Below are 19,939 nucleotides of genomic sequence, written 5' to 3' on the forward strand. Positions count from 1 at the left end.
TCCTCTGGCACCAAGAGGCAGGACCTCCCTGGCTCAGGCAGATGAAGGCAGGAGGAGTGACTGCAGGGACAATTCCAGAGGTGACAGCAGCCACGCTGGGTCTATTTACCCTCCAGGGGAAAAGTGGAGTGTGAAGAGTCTCTCCTTGCAGAGGGTGAGGAATAACCCCCTCCTTATCTGCAAGGAAAGGGCAAAAATCCTCGGGTTTATCTGGCAGCAGGATTTGTGGAACGTTCCAGCAGCTGCTGGTGGGGATGGATTTCCCCAGGCTGGAAGGACCCACGAGAAGCAGGAATCGCCCAGGCCTGGTTTCAGACACTTCAAGCTGAACCAAGCAAAGGTTCCCACAGAAAGGGTGTCACTCCAGAGTGCCCAGGGAGGCTGGATCATGGGCCAGACCCAGCTGGAACCAAGCTCGGCCTGGGAAGCTCTGGGAAGGAGAAGCAGGAATGCTGGAGCTGTGCTCAGGACAAGTGCTGGCCATGGGGGGCAGATCCACGTCCCTGACTCGCTGGGCTCTGTCACTACCTGGGGACAGCAGGGTTAACCCAGGCCAGCTGTGCAGGATGGGTGTCACAGCTGTGCAGGATGGGTGTCACAGCTGTGCAGGATGGGTGTCACAGCTGTCCCCAGGGGTCACCCTGTCTGTGCCACCAGGCTGAGGTCACTCGCTTTATCTGCAAACACAGGCTGAAGGCTACTGACATGTTTGGGTGGGCTTTGGTTAATGTTTTGCAGAAGCCGCTGTTCCCAAGGTTGTTAGCAGCCCCAAGACAACTGCACATGGACAGAAACGATGGGGCAGTGACATGGTTTCCCGCTGAAAAAGAAAAAAAAATCCATTTTCCCAGGAATGAAGCTGGGCTGCAGCTCGGATGAGTGCCCTCCTCACCCCACAGCACGGGACAGGTGCTCTCCTGTGGCTGCAAAAAGCCAAAGGCTGCTGTCTAAGGGACACGATGGCATTTTAGATTAAAAAACGGCTGAGAAATGAAACAAATATTCCCGTGGTGCTTGGAGAAAAGGGGGATGAGGCACCAACCCCCCTGGCAGCAGCGTGGGGCAGGTGTAAGGAGGCAGGGCAGGGATGGAGCAGGTTGCCAGAGTTTATGGGCACCAGGAAGCCCCACGGATCGCTGACCTTACAGACTCTAAACAGGTTGCTCCTCTGTGCCCCGGCCTTGCCAGGAACTCGATCTTTGCTCCTCCCGGAACCGTGTTCAGCTCACAGACCCGCCCCGGGAGCAAACACCCTGCTGGAGCCCGGCTGTGATATCCCCGGCGGGCCGTGCTCTCCTCTTCCCCCTTCTCAGGTAATTTTTTTGTTCCTCTCCCCATTGTCTGCTATTTCTCCTTCCTCTCCCCATGCATCCAGCCCTGGAGGACAGCTCCTGCCCGTGCTGCTCCCCAGGGCTCCCACTGCCCTGCTCTGCCGAGTTCTTCACTGCGGTGACTGTTTTAGGATGCCGTAAAACACGAGTCAGTGGGCGCATGCAAAAGAGGCGGTGGTGGTGTCTTTATTTTCTCTTTGGCATCACGTCTGGTGTCTGATCGTGATGGAGGCAGGGCAAGGGGCACAGCGGGTGCGGGCAGGGTGGGAAACGGGGCGAGAAAAGCAGGAAACAGCGTCGGGGAGCGCAGGGAGCTCCGAGGAGCTGCATCTCGGCGGGGAAGGATGGGGTGAGGGCAGTGTGGATCCTGCTGGGCTCTGTGTGCTCTACCAGGGCAGTGCGGGGAGCTGGGGGGATGCTCGGAGGGGAGGGGGATCCCGAAGGAAGGGGGGGAACCGTGAGCTGCCGTCGGACGCACGCAGCTCCCACCCGCCGGGGAAATCCAACCCTCGGAGGGTTTGGGATGCCCCGCAGAGGGCGCCGGGACCCGGAGAGCCTCACTAGGTGTCAGCAGAGCCCCGCTGCCGGCGATGCCCGGGGCCGGCTCGTCGGGAGCCGTGACCATCTTTGGTAGCGCAGCCGGGGCAGGAAGCGGCGGCGGAGGCTTCTCCTCCTTCTTCTCCTCCTGAAACGTGTCCCAGCCCTCACCGGGACAGGGCTGCTCCGCACAGAGCCCCGGCTCCGAGGGAGGAGCTCAGCCGCTCCCCGGGGCTGCTGAAAACACAAAGCTCCGGTCCCAACTGCGGCACCACGGCAGCGAACTCCTTTTTGGAGCAAGTCCTGCCCTGATGGCAAAAGCAGACAGCGGAACCCTCTGTGGGAACAATCCGTGCCGAATCCAGGGACCCCTTCCTCCATCCACGTTGTTTTTCCCTTGGCCACCCCTAGCACAGAGCATCCAGGGCCCGGAGCCCCCCAGGATTCACCCTAAGAAGGGGTGTAGCTGTTCTAATGTCCCATGAGGACCTTTCTCCCACCCTGCACCCACAGGCACGGAGGGGCCTTGACCTCAGCCCCCTCCATTGCAGCCAGGTATGATTTGGGGGCATCCCTTCCACCTCCTCCCAGCCCCCAGCAGAAGCCACCCCCCTCCCCAGCCAAACCCTGTCGCTGCAAGAGGGGGACGAACTCCTCCCTAAGGGGCTCTCATCCCCCTTAACCCCGCCCTGGGAGCCCACAGCGCATCTCTAGACCCCAACCTTCAGCCTTACCCCTCTCCCAGAGGTTCCCGCTTCATCCCAAAGCACCCCGAGCCCCTTTCGGGGGTCCCAAACCTCCTGAAGACCCCACTACCCCAACAGCCCCTCCTGAGGGCTCCGCAGTCCCGCCCCGGGAGGTGTCCCAGCTGCCCCTGCTGGGGTCTCAAGCTCCCCCCAGCCCCTCAGTGGGGCCCCACGCGGGTCCCGGAGCCCCCCCAGCCCGTCCCGGGGGTCTCGGTTCTCCCGGGGGTCCCGGGCCCCATCCGCCCCTTGGCCCCGCCCACAGCACAGACCCCGCCCTGACTCCGCCCCCCTGGCGCGCAGGCCACGCCCCCAACTCAATCATCCAATCGGTGGGCGGCATCTGCACCGAGGCTCCGCCCCCTCCCCACCCCTCATCCGCTATGGCCACGCCTCCCTTCCCGTCCGCCAATCGCGTTGCGGCGGCTGCCCCGAGGCCCCGCCCCTCGCAGCGCCGCGCCGCGCGCGCCGTGCGCACATCCGGCGCGCGGGGCGGGGGCCGGAAGCGGCGGAGCGGGAGCGGCGGGGCTGGGCGGCGCCGGGAGCGGCGGAGCGGGAGCGAGGTGAGCGGGCACCGGGACCGGGACACGGCCGCATCTGAGGGAGGGAGGGAGCGGGCACCGGGACCGGGACACGGCCGCATGGGAGGGAGGGAGGGAGGGAGCGGGCACCGGCACCGGGACGCAGCCGCATCTGAGGGAGGGAGGGAGCGGGCACCGGCACCGGGGACACGGCCGCATCTGAGGGAGGGAGGGAGCGGGCACCGGCACCGGGACACGGCCGCATCTGAGGGAGGGAGGGAGCGGGCACCGGGACGCGGCCGGATCTGAGGGAGGGAGGGAGTGAGCGGGCACCGGCACCGGGACACGGCCAGACCCGCGGCTGAGAGTGAGCAGGAACCGGTACCGGGACACGGCCCGGCCCCGAGGCTGAGAATGAGCGGGGACTGGCACCAGGATCGGGACACGGCCCGGCCCCGCGGCTGAGAGTGAGCAGGACCCGGCACCAGGACACGGCCCAGCCCCGGGGGCGGTACCGCGGGCCGTGAGCGGGGACCGGAGGAACGCGGCCGCTCCCCGCCGGGCCCGTGAGCCTTACCCGGGGCAGGGGTCCGCACCCGCCCGGGCTGGGGGATCCCGGGCGCCGGGAGGCTGGAGGGGCCCGGTTGCGAGGGGAGATGCCCTAAAGGCGGTGATTTGGGGTTAATTTGGGCACAGAACGGTGCGCGCTCCCCCGCGGGGCTGTTACCGGGGGGCCCTGCAGGAGCGGGCGGGGCGGGTTCGGTAACCGGGGCTGCACCGGGACGGGCAGGGCAGTGCCAGGTGACCGATCCGGCTGTTCCCTGGTTTGCCGCAGCCTGGAGCGAGGATTTTTGTGCTCCGCACCCCGGGTACCATCTCCATCTTCCCGGGGTGGTTCCTGTGCTCAGCCTGTTGCTGGTTCCTCCTCTGCGTTTTGCGTTTTGCGGGTGGTTAGGATGGGATAAATGTGTGATTCCTTTGGATTTCGTGATAGTGAAGTGGAAAAATGATAATGATAGGGTTGTTTTGCACATCGGGTTCTGGAATTCCCCCAGAGCTGCGCTGTAGATGCCCTGAAAAACAAGGAATCCGTGGCATCAAGACACTGCTGTGTGTGCCCGTTCTCTTCCAGAGGCGATCCTTGTGTCCCTGGAATATTGCTGAGCTTTCTGAAAGCCAAAAATACCCCCTATTATTCATGTAGAAAGTTCAGCCAAGCGGCCCGTGCTGGAGCAGCAGGAGGGATGCTGAGCAGCTTCCATGCTCGGAATTCCTGATATGGAGCTTGGTGCTGTATCCAATTTAGCTCAGATCCCAGATCCTTAGCTACTTCCCTGGTGGATTCATCACCCTGACAGGGAAAGGAAGTGAGAGGAGTGTAGCAACAGAGGCTGGCAAGTGCAAACCTCCTAATTCAGATAATTGTCTGAAAAAAGGAGCCTTTGCTCCGGTGCCGAGCTGTAACCACCTCTTAACATGTGAGTAAAACACCAAATAACATTTTTAATGGCTCCAGGAGGATTTGTTATATGGGAAAGCTGGAATAGGGGCCAGATGGATTTTTTTTTTTTTTTAAAGCACTCTTGGTTTTCTAAATAAAGTGGATCTGAAATAGCAGGAGCAGCCACCACGGGTTCTGGCGCAATGTCAGCAAGTATTGTTGGACTCTAAACAGCTGAGATCTCTGTCCTGGCAGCTGCTGGGACCAGCAATAGCTGTCTTGTGTTCATGGCTGCTCCTGACCACTGGCTAAATTCAGGCATTTGACTCCTGCCTTGATGAGCTGAACTGTTTAAAGAAAAAAATAAAAAGAAAAAAAAAAAGAAAAAATTCTTTGGGCTTTTGGCAGATATAAATGTTGGAAATCATCTGGTAGCTGATCCCCTGAGATATTCCAGTGTCAGCTCAGAAATAAACTGTGGTATGTTCCTAATTTAGTTGTCCCATCTTTATTTCTTTTGCCTGTAGAAACAGGAAGTAGCTGATGCAAATTCCGTGGTGCTGACAGCAGTTTGTCGGGCTCGGTGTGAGCAGAAGCGTAGGTTTGACTTGCTTGGGCTATAAAACCAACATTTGTGTCTTCCAGAATGTCTAAGAAAGGGCTCAGGTTAATGTGCTGTCTCAGGCAAGCAAATAATTTCATTTATGGTGGTTTTAGGAGAATTTGCTCGCTCTGAGGCTGGCACAGGCCAGCTCCTCGATGTTCCCCAAACAGGAAACTCCTCTTGATGTGATGTGCAGGGCTGCCTTTGGGGTAACCGATGTTTTTACCAATAAAATCCCTTCCTTTGATTGCTCTGCTCAGCCTGGCTGTGGGTGCAGCCTGTTCGTGGCACAGCGTGTCCAGAGCCGTGTCCAGAGCCGTGTTCCCAGGCCGTGATGGGAATAAAGGGCAGTTGATAGATGAACAAATGTGCTGTGAAAAGGAACGGCCCCTCTGGCCGCGGGTGAAATGTGTGTTTGCTGCTTCCGCTCCGTTGGTAATCAAAGTTCAATTGAATTTAAACAAGACCTGGATTTAAATCCCGTGTTGTGGTCCCGGAAGGGAGAGCTGCATCTCCACTCTGGCAGAGAACTCCAACCCTGCACAGGGAACTGGAAAAGTCTCCCTCATCCCTCTGGAGCACAGGGTGATGTGCAGAACAAAAATGACTCCTGGATTGATCTGCATGTCTCATCTTCCTCTTCTGAGAAGGGAGATGAGATCTGGTTGTTTGCACTGAGACCTGTGAAGTCAATTTGCACTTTCTGTCCAATTATTTCACATTGAAACAGCCCAGTAGACAAAACACTGTTTAGATGCACTCCAGGCAGGTTCACTTTGCGATTGTTTTTATTTTCCTTACTAAACGTGAACGTCTGGGTTGCAAAACTCTGATTTATTTACAGCTCAATCTTTTTATTTCATTCCGTGTGGGTATCCAGGCAGCAGAAATAGCTGCGACCACAGGGCAAAGAGCACAGGGAGGGTGAGTCAAGAGGAGGGACTGAGATCCAGGATTTCGGGTTGCCTGCACTTAGCTCTCATTTAGCTGCCAATTTACCAACTGACTTATCTGTTAAGTTGCCCTAATGCCACCCATTAAAAGGAAATTAAAATGAGTTCACCATCTGCCGGACAGCACCAGGTTTGCAGAGCTGGAATCGAGCACTGGGAGTTCATGGCTCGGGAGAAACAAGGAGGGACTTGTCAAATGGCAGGGGGAGTGCAAGGAATGCGAGTCCCGAGGTTTTGGGACATTAATGCCAGCCAGAGCTGAGGGGATGCGCTCCCTGCAGCAGCGTGCTGGGGGTAGGAAGCAGCCTTCCATCTGGACTTTCTGCTCGGTAATCCTGATCTGAGCTGCAGTTTGCGGCTGGGTAATGGGGCTGATCAGATTAGAACCTCGCCTGGAATGTGGTGGGGGATCAGCGGTGCAGAACGGCGGCTTTGTGTGCCCGCTGTCCTTCCCTGTGCCACATCCCTCCGCCTCGCTGCTCTCCTGGCACAGCTTCCTTAACAGGTGGCTCTTTTGGGGGAAAAACCCACACTTTCTGAGCGTGCTGGGAGCGGGGGAGGCAGAGCCCGGCTCTTTCTTGGCTGTGCTCCCACGGGAAGACGTGGATGCAGCAGGGAACGGAGGATCCTGCGGTCGGGCTTTCTACATTGCACAGAATTAAAGAGGCAGAGCTGTTCATTACTGTGATGACAGGGGCGACTGCCGTGGAGTTTCAGCTTCTCTGGACTCTTTCTGTGTATCTGGAAGCCATCCAGTCGCTGTTGTCCAGTTTTATGTGCAGTCTGTCCTCTGGCTCACTCTTGGACAGGAGAGGAAACCGCTTCTCTTCCTCTTGGAAGGGGGGGTGGCCTCTCCCCTGCCCCCCACGGCTGAGCTGCCTCTCCTGATGCAGGCAGGCAGGAGAGCGGTGGAAAACGGCCTTGTTTGTCTTGTGACATCAGTGCTGGGCTCATGACTAATGCTGGATGTGCCCCACATCCTCTGGGAATTAGGTGAAAACGTGCACTTTGAAGCAGGGCTGAGAGGGCTTGTGAACAAAAGCAAAACTCGAGTGAGAACTTGAGGTTTCCTCTCAGAGGGGATACGGTGTCAGTTCATCTGAGAAAACCCTGCCTTCCTCTTCGAGCATTCTAGGGAGTGTTTTGGGAAGGATCCCCTCCTCCAGGCAGGGGTTTGAGCTTCTGCAGGCTGCAGCAAGCACTTGAGAAGAAAGCTGTGTCCAGGCCACCATCGTGATTCATGCTGTAAAACCTTTTGATGAATGGTGATAAGATAAAAATGCCATTGGTGACTTTGCTGCTCCCTCCCTGCATTCCCTGGGCATTACTGTGCTGGGAGCATGACCTGCCTTGTTGCTTGGTGCAAAGCGGTAATTAATGGAAAGTTTATATGACTTTTAAGACTTTTTCCAGATGAGATGCAGCAAATGGCTTGTGTGCCTGAGTGTCTTTCCTGTGCAGTGGCTGCAGAGGAGGTTCTGCAGACACCAGAGCTGCAGAGGAAGAACAGGGGCGCGTTGTTGCAGAAGCAGCTCCGCTGCCTGAGCTCGTGCAGCTGCTCCCCTTGGCATGTGCCAGGGTGGCTCAGGCTCTGTGCTGGAGTGATGCTGGCCTTACAGATGCTCTTGGGGGGAATTCAGGACTCCAGGAGGTCCTTCCAGTTGCATTTGGAGATTCAAAGCCCATAGTTTTCCCCTGGAGCATGTGAGATCCCAGTGAAGCAGTTGAGCTGTGTGGTCACAGCTGAGATTTTGGCCAGGAGCTGAGTGCAGCGAGAACCTGGGCAGACCTTTGTGTGACAGAGTGGTGTCACTGCAGGGTTAGAAGGTGGAAGTTTTATGTCCTCACACATGTAAGGAGTCCTTAAAATGGAATAGAAACTATTAAGGAGCGAGTGTGGCAACAGCAAGGGGCTGTTGTGTAACCCAGCTGTCCTTGCTAATGTGAGGGTACGCTGCTGGCCGTCATCAGGGCGCAGAGCTGGGCAGGAATGATTCTTCTGGAACTGGTAGAGCTTGTACCACACGGCCATAAACCCTCTGTGGCATCTGAGGACGGAGGTAATTGTCTCCTGTCCGTGCAGGTTGTGGACAGCAGCAGACATGGAGAGGCTGGTCGAGCGGTTGGAGAAGGCTGTGGAGCGCCTGGAGACCGTGTGCCAAGGCTCTGGCAGGTGTGGAGAGGCCTCTGCCAAAGGTAAGGCCCAAAGCCCCTCCCAGGGCAGTGCTGGGGAGGGGGAAGCGAGGCTGGCAGCAGCTCCTGCGCAGGCGCTGGGGCTGCGGTTGCTGCCCTGTGAAGATAAAAACTCTGCGGCTGCAGCACTTCCTCAGCTCCGGGCTGAGCCTCCTGCAGGTGGGAGGTGCAGCCCCGGGGGTGTGGCAGCCTGTGGGATGCTCCTGGTGATCCCTGAGCTCCGGTTCCTTCCCCACAGGAGTGGCTCAGTACGTGCAGGCCTTCGATGCCCTTCTGGCCGGGCCGGTGGCCGAGTACATCAAGATCAGCAAAGAAGTCGGCGGGGATGTGCAGAAGCACGTAAGGACTCGAGTTCTCCCCCTGCTCTAGAAGTGCTGCCTGTCCTTAGGGCTGGAAGGGCCAAGTTGGCTGTCAGAGTCTGCATTCCTCTAGCACTGTATCCCAGGATCTTTAGAATCCCTGAGGATTCAAAGCAGACACCCAGATAACCTCCAGCAGATTGCCACCTACACACACACGATGAATCAAAGCTGCTCCTGGAAATCCTTAAATGCCTGGCTCTGTACAGACCTTGGTGCAGGCCTTTAGGAGGCCTGAAAACTCCCCAGCCCTGAGCTGCGGCACTCTGGTGAGGTTTCTTTGGGGGTGGGTTGCTCCTGGAACGTGCTTTGGGATCAGCGTGCCAGGCTCCTCACTGTGGGCAGTGGGATGATCTGTTAACGTGGCACGAGGGAATCTCCCTCATGTTTGTGTCTGTCCTCAGGCTGAGATGGTCCATGCAGGCTTGATGAGCGAGAGGGCTCTTCTGGTGGTGGCATCTCAGCATCAGCAGCCAGCAGAGGTGAGTGGGGTAAATCAGCAATCAGAAACCTCTGTCCTCGGGGTCCGGGGTGGCTGTGAGTGTAGGGGGAACCTGGGCTGTCACAGCTGGGCCAAAAGAGGAACTAGAGGAGGACTGGGGACACTTGCTGAAGGCATGAACAGCTCTGGGTGCTCCCCAACTGGGCAGAGTCCTGGATGTTGGTTCTGAGAGCTGCAGAACTGGCATTTTCCAGTTGTTACAGCAACAAGTGTTGTGGAGCTGTCAGAGCAGCCTGGGGGTGTCAGCTCGCAGCCTCTGTCTCGAGTTTCACCTGGCACCAGCTCTGCTCAATCAGTGCTCCCTGAGAACCTGCAGACAGGATCCTGTCGGAGCCAGGAGCCACCCTGGCATTTGTGTAGCTCGTGCTTCTCATTATGTGATGCTCAGAGACTTTCAGGCATCAGACTCCTCCAGGAGCAGAACAGACACTTGTCTCTGCTTGTCTCTGCTCAATGGCCTCTGAATAATCGCTGGGCTTTTAGGATTGATTTGTCCTTAGCAGGTAATTTAACACTTTACCCTGGGCTGCTGCTTCTCAGCAGGATGTGTGGCTGAGAATCTGATCCTGAATGCATTGGCTTTTCCCTGCTGAGAACTGTTTTTCCTGAGCAACGGGATCCCACCTTGCTTTTCTTTGCAGTTATTATCTCACTCAGTCATGGCTTCTACTGTTACATTGTGGGAGCTGGATTTCTGTGCTCCTTTCCTATTCACTGCTAAATAGATCTGCATCTTTTCCCCCAAAATCAGCGTTGGAGGGTTGTTCTGTCCCACCAGGCTTGCTGGGATGCAGCTCTGTGCAGCCTCTAGCCTGAGAATCTGCTTCTAAATCCCACGGACACGTTATTTAAATCAAGGATTATGAACAAAGAACAGCCTTAATCTAGGGTAGCTCTTTGTGCAGGTTGTCTGGCAGGAGTCTAATTCTGGAGCAGCCAGTTTAAAATGCAAAATGTGTGAACCCTCAGTGCTTGTGGTGAAGAATTTCCCCATCCTGTGACTGAAATGTGCTGCTGGGCTGGAGTTTCTGAAAGTGTGGCCTGGCCAGCGGTGCTTGGGACCTCTCAGTTTTCATCTAAACAGAGGAAAGGGCAGCAAAAGGAGAAGCTGAGGCTTTGAAAAGCAAGTTTTGCCCAGATTTGTCCCTCTCTGCTGCCACCAGCAGGAGACTTTCCGACGCTAAAAGAAGGAAAAGTTGCCTAAGAGGCGTCTCTGGAAACATGGATCTGGCTCTTCGCTGTGCTCTGACCCCAGAGCACTTCTGGCACTTCCAGTCAGCATTCCAAGGGAACAGCACACAGGAACAAATTTTTACCATCCCAATACTAACGGATTGACTTGAGAAATGACTGGAATCCTGAAGTCTGGCTTGATGGGGGTGACCTTTGAACTCGCTGTGACTCTGATTGTGGGGCAGGCTGTAGGTGCCAGACCTGCCCAGCACCCCTTTCTCTGAGGCTGGGGGAAAGATTTAACAAACTGTCCTGGAACAAAAGAACCCAGGAAAGGCAAATGCTATTTCTGTCCTCGTTACTAACAAGCTTTGTCAGTGTCTCCTGGATTGAACATGAGTCACAGTTCTTGGCGTTCTCCCACAGCACCAATCTGATGGGAGCAATGACTTCAGCCCTGGAGGAGCTGGGCTGTGGGACCAAGCTGGGCTTGGAGAGGGCCAGGCCTGGGCAGGAGCTGTGGCAGTCACTTGGGCCAGTTAGAATCTTGTTGCGAGCGACCATCACCTCAGCTGTGCAGCCATTCCAGAGCCGTGCTAATTAATCTCCTTAATTGCTGCTGTCCCTGTGTGTTGTTGTGCAGAATGCGTTCTCAGAGCTGCTCAAACCCATCTCGGAGCAGATCCAGGCCGTGCAGAATTTCAGGGAGAAGAACCGTGGCAGCAAACTGTTCAATCACTTGTCAGCAGTCAGCGAGAGCATCCCAGCCCTGGGCTGGGTGGCCATGGTAAGGGCTCCAGTGGGGAGGGGTTTTCCTTGGGCTAGTGGGGAGAGTCCTGGTGGGCTGTTTGGTGCCAGTGTGCTCTTTCTGCTCTAGGCCCCAAAGCCTGGTCCCTACGTGAAGGAAATGACTGATGCTGCCATGTTTTACACCAACCGGATCCTCAAGGAGTACAAGGATGTGTAAGTTCACCTTTATCTTAGGGATGTTGTTGAACTTGGCCAGCTGGGTGTGCAGGGGCTGCTCCAGCACCTGCCCACTGCTGCTTTCCTTGGCCTTTAACTCCTCCTCCTTTGATCTCCGTGTGTCCTCAGAGATAAAAAGCAAGTGGACTGGGTGAAAGCTTATCTGAGCATCTGGACAGAGCTGCAGGCCTACATCAAAGAGTACCACACCACAGGGCTGGCCTGGAGCAAAACAGTGAGTGCTGGCTCCAGCAGGGAGCTGCAGGGTGAGCCTGGCGGGGTCACCACTGCACAAAAGGAGCTCCTTCGAGTGCCTTTCCTCTTCCCTGCTCTTCCAGGGTCCTGTAGCCACAGAAGGGGCTAAGGCACCACCTGCCCCCCCGGCTGGGGTTGCACCCCCACCTCCAGGGCCTCCCCCTCCTCCTGCCCCCGTGAGCTCCAGCACAGACGACTCAGCCTCGCGCTCCGCGCTCTTCGCCCAGATCAACCGGGGAGAAGGGATCACCTCGGGTACGTGGAGGGGCACAGGGAGGGAGGGAGCTGCTCTGCTGCTGGTCCTTGCTGTGCTGCTGGTCCTTGTTTTCCTGCTGTCCCTCAATGCACCTGCTTAGGAAATACATAAAAACCCATCTGGTCCCAGTCCGGGGCTGGCCGCCGGGGCAGCGCTTTCCCAGGACAAAGTGAGCACATTTGGGGGAGAATTCTCACCCTCTTCTGGCAAATGTAACACGACATGAACCTCTAGCTGGAATGGAGGCTGAGCCCTTTGGTTGCCTCTGTGTCTCTGGCACAAAAAGTGCGATTTTGCAGCTGTTGTTTGCGCAGAACTTTCCCCTTTTTTGTGTTACCTGGGGAGCACATCAGGACAGGAGGTGCTGGGCTCAGGGCTTCTTCCAGCTGCAGAATGGAAGAGCTGGCACACTCTGGTTCTGTGGTTCACGTTGTGTTCTTGTCAATATTGCACCAGCATTTCCTGCTTCCTCCTTCCCTTCCTGCCACTCACACTTGGGCTCAACTTACAAAGAGGGAGTTTATTTGTGTTTTGTAACCACTGATGTTTGGTGTTTGTGGAGCTGCACTCCTGGAGGGGAGCTGGGTCTCAGGTTTGCCCTTTCTTGCAGGCTTAAGGCACGTCTCAGATGACATGAAAACCCACAAGAATCCAGCCCTGAAGAACCAAGGGGGCCCCGTGAGAAGCGGCCCCAAACCTTTCACTGCTCCCAAACCAGCCTGTAATGCTAATCCCTCCCCGAAGGCACCTCCATTGCTAGAACTGGAAGGCAAAAAGTGGAGAGTGGTGAGTGCCTGGTGCTGGCAGGAGTGGTTGGAGGGGTGGGAGCTTTGGAGCAGGGAAGGAGGCTCTTCTGGAGACCTTTCTCCTAAGAGGCAGCAGCCTGAAGGCACCTGTTTGCTTTTAAAGGGATCTGAGTGGATTCATTGCTCTGCATTCAGAAAATGAAATGTGTTTCCCCTGCCTTTTCAGGAAAACCAGGAGAATGCCACTAACCTGGTCATCAGTGACACAGAGTTGAAGCAGGTAGCATATGTTTTCAAGTGCACAAACAGCACACTCCAAATCAAAGGCAAGATCAACTCCATCACCCTCGGTGAGTGGGGAAAACCCTGCAAGCTGCTTCTGCCTGCTGGTGCGTGTGCAGGAGCTGAAGCCTCCAAAATCTTTGTGCCCTGATCTGCTTTTCTTTGCAGATAACTGCAAGAAGCTGGGTCTGGTGTTTGATGATGTGGTGGGCATTGTAGAGATCATCAACAGCAGGGATGTTAAAGTTCAGGTGAGTTCCTGTTCTCACTGCTGGGTGTGGAGCAGTTGTATTTCCAGACCAGGAATGTGCAGCTGTGGAGAATATCCATGAAACACCATCAGTCCCTTGGGAAAGGGCTGAAATTTGTCTCTTTGAGCTGTTTCAGGGCTTGGGGTAAGAGCTGAGGCTCTGTGAGGTAGCAAGAAACGTTTGGCTGCCAAAGCAGGAGGCCAGCAGTAGGATTTATTCCAGTTCAGTTTGGGCATCTGATTTGGGACGGTCAGTTTGCCCAGTGTTGGCTCAGGTTTTGTTCTAAAGAGATCAGAACAAGAAATTAACTTTGGGTTTTTACTGAAGGTGGCAATATTGAATCTCGTGCGTCTGCCACAGGGAGGGCTTGGAGTCAAACCTCTTGCCTTGAAAGAAAACACCCCAAAAATGCTCTGGTTGTCCAGTTTTAGCTAATTCTGCTCTGGCCCTGCCAGGTCATGGGTAAAGTGCCAACGATTTCCATCAACAAGACAGATGGGTGCCACGTGTACCTGAGCAAGAACTCCCTCGACTGCGAGATCGTCAGTGCCAAGTCCTCGGAGATGAACGTCCTCATCCCCACCGAGGGGGGGGACTTTGTAAGTGCTGCTTTGGGATCCTTCTGCAGCTCTGCTTGGGCCTGGGGGATGCAGGAGCTGGGGTTTGATGAAGCCCTGCAGGGAGTGGTGCTTACAGGGAGGTGTGGAGGGATAATTTATAGAGGTCAGAGGTTGTGATAAAGAAAAAAAAAACCAGCAGAAAAGGTTGTCTGCAAATAAGATTATTGCTGGTTTGGGAGAGCTGCTTCTTCCTCAGGATCTCTTGGGGGCAGAACAGGCACCAGTGGTGGTACAGGAGGTACCAGAGCACAAAGCTAAGAAAAGAACTGCCTGAAGCAGTGGGAGTGGTTACTAATCTCAGTCATAAACTGATTTTTAACAACAGATTTCTGGTTTTTACCCTCCAGACTGAATTCCCTGTCCCAGAACAGTTCAAGACAGTGTGGAACGGTCAGAAGTTGGTTACCACTGTGACAGAAATCGCTGGCTAAGCCGAAAAGCTCCAAGGCTCACGCCCTCCCCTGGCCCTGCTGTGGGACAAATCTGCTTTCAGATGATTCTCTTAGATTTCTTGTACCTTTCTGCTCTCAAACTGCTTCTCTTCTACCCGAGAGACACAGCTGCCTGCCATCACTGAGATTCCTCTGCCTGGGGCTTGGGGTAGGTGGCGGGTCAGTGATTGTCCACCTCTGTCAGCAGGAAGGTGTATTTTTCTCTCCCCTTGTCCCATCTAACTGCACCAATCGATCAGAGTCTCGGTGAACTTCACAGCCAGTCCTGCCAGTTGGCTTTCAGAGTGTTGTTTTTGTATTGCCTTTAAGCAAAACTGTTCATGTGAGAGGAATGTTGTCCCCTTTTTAACGAGTAACGGTGTCTGTCGGAGTCCACAGTACCCAGCTGCTATGGCAGATGTCTTGGGAAGGTCCTGGAAGCTGCTCATTCCAGCTCTCTGGAGCACTTGGTGGCATCACAGGACATGGGAACGGTTTTGTCGGACCAAAGGCTGAGGACCTGGGCCAATTCCACCCTGATTTCTCTTCCATCATTCCCACTAGCTCAGTGCATTCCTGATTGTGCCATGACAGGAGGCTTCCATTACCCAGTGCCACAGGAAGGCTGCAGCGGTGTCACCCTGCAGCCTGGCTGGGAGCTTGGAGCTGAGCACCTCTTACTCCATGAGCCCTCCACCTTCACAAGGGAACCTTTGCCCCAGGGCTTCCTTCTTGGAGCAGCTGAACTCAGGTTCAGTCTTCCAGGACGGTTCTTCTGAACCTGTCCCCTTCCCCCGAGGAAGGGCCTCCTCCATTCCAGGTCAGTAGTGCAGAGTTGTAAATACCCGAGCTGGATCAAGTCGGTTCATCGCTCTCCTCCTCATCTGCAATCAGCCCCCACAAAATCAACCCTCCCCCCTTTTTCCCCCCCTGTTGCTTGGCTCTTGATTTTGGTGGAAGCTCGCAGCCTCTGTTCCAGGGCCCTGGAGCAGAGTGGTGGATCACACAGTACTGTACTGACCCATAAAGGGAGCTGCACGTGCTTTGACCTTCATTTTTCCAACGCCTCGGGTGGCATAAGCATATCTTAAATGCATCTCTTCTGTAAAGTGTCAATGTTCTTTTTTCTCTAGTACAAAACTTACAAAAAAAAAAAAAATTATGCAAATTTTTTTTATTTTGAAACTGTCCTGTGACTTGTACTTGTCTTCTCCTGAGGCTTGTGGAAGAACCTTTCTTATGTACTTGAGATTATACAGAAGATAGAATAAAGTTAATGCCAACTTGCTCATTACTGTGACTCTTGTCTCTTTTTGGGGGCACCCAGGACTTCAGGCAGGACAAGATGCCCCTCTCTGCCCGACCCTGCCTTGATTCCTTTGAAGAGTTTCCCAGACTTTCCTCAACTCCCCTCCACTCACAGTCAGTAGTTGTCCAATCTTTTTTTTTTTTAGTTGGTTAGATGGAAAGTTCTTTATTGATTTCAGTTGTACAAAAGAACATAAACCAAGCCATTAGTTGAAAACTGTTCAAGCTGTTAATACTGCTGAACTCCAAACCCTCTTCCCCCCCCCCAGAAACCCCTCAATTTGGTGTTTTTCCCCATCTTGAAGGATAGGCTGTAACATAACTCCCCTGCCATGAAAGTCTTGCTGATCCCTGCACGAGTGAGTTGGGTTAATACTGCCAGTGTGTCCTGCAGGAACAGGGGATGGAGAACAAACCTCTGGCTGAGCTGATCCTTCTGCCCTCACCAGGGACCAGCTCAGCCACAGCTCTGAGAACTGAGGTCGGTTTACCAGGCCCTGTGCAGGCTGGAGTGTGTCAGAGTCAGTGCAAGGCTCAGCCCAGATGGGGCTGGAATTAAATCCCGCCGAGCTAAACCTCCTCTTGTTCCCCTTCCCCAAATCCCTGCAGGCTTGGATGCACTGAGTGCTGTTGCACAGTAGCTGGTGTTAGAGACAGTGAAAAACCCTCCCCCAGTGCTCCCAGAGGAGCTTCACTGGAGGAAGGGGAGGATGGTGCTGTCAAACCACTCTTCTGAGAAGTGCAGGTGATCCCCTTTCACCCCCAGGAACACCAACTTCCCTGCTTTGTCCATCTCCTGCAGCCCCAGGCGATCCTGCAGAGACAAGGGGGAGATTCCACCTCTGGAGGAGGAAAAGGGATTTCGGGGCACTCTTGCAGCAAGGCTTTAAACAGGAGCAGAGCTCATGAAACACACACTGAGGGGAATCCTGAGCCAGGCAGGAAGCACCAGTGTCAGTCCCTGGATTTCACCAGTGCCAGGAATGGCTGGAGGGAAATGCCTTCCCAAACAAGCAGCTCCTGGCAGGGGGAGGCAATGTCCCAGGAGTGACAAGAGCAGAGCTGTGGGGTCCCAGGGACACTAAAGAGGGGACACAGCAGAAGCCCCCAGCCCCCAGAACTCACCTCTTTGTACAGCGAGGTCTCCTGCAGCGGGATGGTCTCCTTGGCTTGGCCACTTTTGTAAAACCCAAACCACTGCCAGGAGGAAAAACAAGGGAACAGCTGCTGAGGGCTCCCAGGAGCTGAGCAGAGGCAGTGCAGTGTCAGGCCTGTGTTTGTCAGGCCCAGCCTGCCCCTCAGCAACCTCCAGTTCTGCCACCAAAGGACAAACCAGAAACAAGGAAGCCCCAAAACCTGCCCCTGCCTTCCTCACCTCCGAGATCGGAGGGTCCACCATGGTATCGTTGAGGAATTTCACCATCACAAACTTCTTCAGAGCCATCAGGTTTTTCTTGTAGGTCTCGTTGATGCCCTGGGTGGAAGCAAAAGAACAGATCCAAACCACTGGAGAGCCCAGAGGCAGGGAAACTGCCTGCTCTTCAACTTGAGCCTGCCCTTCCCAGGCTTCTGCTCTCCTGCTTACAGTCATCACTGTCCTTACCCTCTCCTGGTTGATGTCAGCCAAAAAGATGCTGTTCTTCCTGTAGTCCTCCTCCTTCAGCGGGTCATGCCAATACTCTGCTTGCACCAAGCTGCAGAGGGGAGAACCCAAGGATCAGCCTGGAATCCCACAGCTGCTCCCCTGGCCTGCCCTGAGGGAGGTACTCACTGCTCCTGCACAGCTTTTGTGTAGGCTCCCAGATCCAGGGTTTTTCGGATCCAGTCGCAGATGTGGGAGCTCTCCCCGGGACAGCGTGGGAAGCCGTACACCCCTGGGGCAGGGACACAGCCCAGTGAGCCAAACTGGGATCCCTCAATCCCTGCTGCTGCCCAAGAACCACCTCTTACAGAGCAGGAGCAGGAATTACCCAGGCTACCAGGCAGCTTTTAGCCCTGTGAGCTCGTTAGACAGCCCTGCTGGCCCGGAGCTGTGGCACAGATAATGGAGGGGGAGTGCTGGATGCTGTCCAGCTCACCTGCTGTGCTCCCAGGAGCACGGCTCCCTACAAGTCTTCCCACTCCACTACAAAGGAACACGCTCAGGGAGCTGTGGAACTTCTCAGGGGAGAGTATTTGATTCATTGCCAGCCACTCTTAACTACACACCTCCTTAATTCCATTTCATATCTCCCTTTCCTTGAGGCTTTGGCGTTCCAGAGGCCGATTGTAAAATACCCTCGTGACCCAGAAGGTTCAGTTTCACAAATCTGTAGAAATTCCTCACAAAATAACTCATCCCAGGTGCTCCCAAGGTGTGTAAGAATCCCACCCAGACCGTGAAGCCATCTACTTGCAGAGGTCCCTTTCCACTGGATAATGAAAACAGCAAACACTGACTGGGCCAAACAGATCACCAGATCCAGACAAGAACAAAGGGACAATTTAATTACTAAAACAACGATCAGAGTTTAAGAGAGAGCCCCAAAAGGTGCCTGGGAGATGTGACAGCTGCAGGGGATGTTACCTTGGTGCTGTCCCCCGACGGAGATCAGGTTGAGCATGGGAGGAGAAGGGCACCTCTGGGCCACGGCCCTCCTGTGGGGGAAGAGGAAGGAGCTGAGCCAAGCATGCCCAGGCCACAGGTGCAGCTCCTGCGTGGGCTTGGGCACTTGTGTAACATTTGCTGAGGGATTTAACCCCGCCTGCAAGAGCAGGGCTGCAGGAAAACACAACCTGCCCCTTTTGGAGCACTGCTGCCTTTAGGAGCTCAGCAGTTTGTGTGTGCTGAGCACTTCTAAAGGGTCTTAAATGAAGACCTGAACCCAAGAGGAGTCCCTGGAGCTGGAGCAGGAGTGCAGACTTACAGGAACTGGCCTCCCTGGGAGAAGCCCATGGCGTTGTAGCCTCCCTTGAGGCGAGGGTCCGTGGCGAGCTGGCTGCACACCTCGCTCACCTGATCGTTCACGTTCATGAAGAAGCTGTTCTCCATGTCCTGAGGGATCAGATTAGGATGGATCATTGGTACCTTTGCCATGGCTGGTGCTATTTTAAGATCTGCAAGCAGGTTGCTCTGACAGTTGTGGTTTTGAAGGAGGACCTGAGCTTTCACTGGGACGGAAGTGAAATTCCAGTTTTGAGACTTCCCCTTACCATGTCCTGCTCTGGTTGGCAAAACGGCCTCATGTGGGACAGTGACACTTCCCCAAACTTCTGCACAACTTGAATCTCTTCAGATTTTGTTCATATTTATAAAAATTAAAAATCAGCCTTCTCCAGAACCCAGAAAACTGCACCCACACTGCACATTATTTAAAGAAATTCCATAGGAACTAAAAAAAATCTGTCAGAACCCATGGAGTGTGTAACTGATTACACTGAAGTAAATAAATGGTTGCAGACCAAGAAGCACGGCCAGGGATAAAGCTCTGCCTCAGCACAGCATCCACCCCCCCTGCAGTACTACCTGCAGGGCTTGGAGTGTGCTAATCAGAGGATTTGCATATTAATCCAATTTAGGTCAGGGATTTGTTTTCCCCCAGCGCTTTTCTGCAGGTATTAGCTAGACTTTATCGGGTCCTACCTGTCGAAGCTGTTTACCTCAGCGAGAATAAAAAATCAGCAGGGAAAGCGCAGCAGGAATCCTTGTGGAATCCTGTTAAAGCCAGGAACTGCAGCAACTCCAGCCCCACCCCCTGCACGCAGACACCCGAGTGACACCCGACTCACCTGGATCAGGTTGCTCCCGATCTTGAGAGACAGGACGTAAATCCCTGGAATTTTTTTCTCCACTAGTTTTTGGATGTAGCCCATGCTCACCGGGTTGCAGCAGCTGTCTCCTGCGAAAGAGAGCACCGGGCTGCACCACCACGCCACGGCCCCGGCCCTCACCTCACCTCCACAAACACATCACGAGCCCCCGCTGCCACGGGACCGCGAGCTGCCGGCGGAGCACGGTCAGCACCTCCCGGCCTCCGCGGACACCGGCAGTCCGGAGGAGGGGGACACCGGAGCGAGCGCCCCTCGGGCCTGCTCGGCCCCCAGCCAAGCCCCGCCGCTCCCGAGGCCGTTGTCGGGGGCTCCCGGCTCACCCATGCCGTGCCAGATCACCAGGGGCGTGACGGCGGCCGCGGGGCCCAGGCACAGCCCCAGCAGCGCCAGCAGCGGCACCGCCGTCCTGAGCGCCGCCATTTTGGCCAGTCACATGACTCGCCGCCGGCAGGGAGGGGGCGGGGCCTCATGGGAGGGACCAATCAGGGGCGTGGCTCGCGGGGGGGCGTGGCCCAGCGCGGGGGCGCGGCCCCGGGACCGGCCCCGAGCCCCGGGTTCGAGTCCCGCCGTTCCCGATCCCGCCCAGAAATCCCAAAGCCGGCGGCAGCGTGGGGCTGCGTCCCGCTCCCCGCCCCGGGACACGGGGGAGTTCACGAG

The 19,939-nt window shown here is 55.4% G+C and overlaps 2 protein-coding genes across 3 annotated transcripts; one reads left to right on the top strand and one right to left on the bottom strand.

The window, feature by feature from the left end:
* Positions 1 to 3,121: 3,121 nt before the first annotated feature.
* CAP1 (cyclase associated actin cytoskeleton regulatory protein 1) lies at positions 3,122 to 15,458 on the top strand. The gene is made up of 13 exons (XM_048326832.1): positions 3,122 to 3,174; positions 8,214 to 8,326; positions 8,562 to 8,662; positions 9,087 to 9,164; positions 11,001 to 11,144; positions 11,235 to 11,320; positions 11,453 to 11,558; positions 11,662 to 11,833; positions 12,445 to 12,620; positions 12,807 to 12,930; positions 13,031 to 13,113; positions 13,569 to 13,712; positions 14,081 to 15,458. The coding sequence occupies exons 2-13, from the start codon at positions 8,233 to 8,235 to the stop codon at positions 14,162 to 14,164; spliced, it is 1,392 nt and encodes a 463-aa protein (XP_048182789.1). The 5' UTR covers positions 3,122 to 3,174; positions 8,214 to 8,232; the 3' UTR covers positions 14,165 to 15,458.
* On the bottom strand, positions 15,324 to 19,760 carry PPT1 (palmitoyl-protein thioesterase 1). 2 transcript variants are annotated; one of them, XM_048326844.1, is made up of 9 exons: positions 19,603 to 19,760; positions 19,241 to 19,350; positions 18,379 to 18,506; positions 18,039 to 18,109; positions 17,244 to 17,346; positions 17,076 to 17,166; positions 16,848 to 16,946; positions 16,598 to 16,669; positions 15,324 to 16,286 (listed from the first exon to the last, which is right to left on the bottom strand). In XM_048326844.1, the coding sequence occupies exons 1-9, from the start codon at positions 19,700 to 19,702 to the stop codon at positions 16,164 to 16,166; spliced, it is 897 nt and encodes a 298-aa protein (XP_048182801.1). In that variant the 5' UTR covers positions 19,703 to 19,760; the 3' UTR covers positions 15,324 to 16,163. The 2 variants fall into 2 exon arrangements, with proteins under 2 accessions (XP_048182801.1, XP_048182802.1); XM_048326845.1 differs by having other exon boundaries at positions 15,324 to 16,314.
* Positions 19,761 to 19,939: the final 179 nt, after the last annotated feature.

The sequence above is a fragment of the Corvus hawaiiensis genome, chromosome 23 (assembly GCF_020740725.1).
Source record: "Corvus hawaiiensis isolate bCorHaw1 chromosome 23, bCorHaw1.pri.cur, whole genome shotgun sequence".
In the NCBI taxonomy this organism is placed as follows: domain Eukaryota; kingdom Metazoa; phylum Chordata; class Aves; order Passeriformes; family Corvidae; genus Corvus; species Corvus hawaiiensis.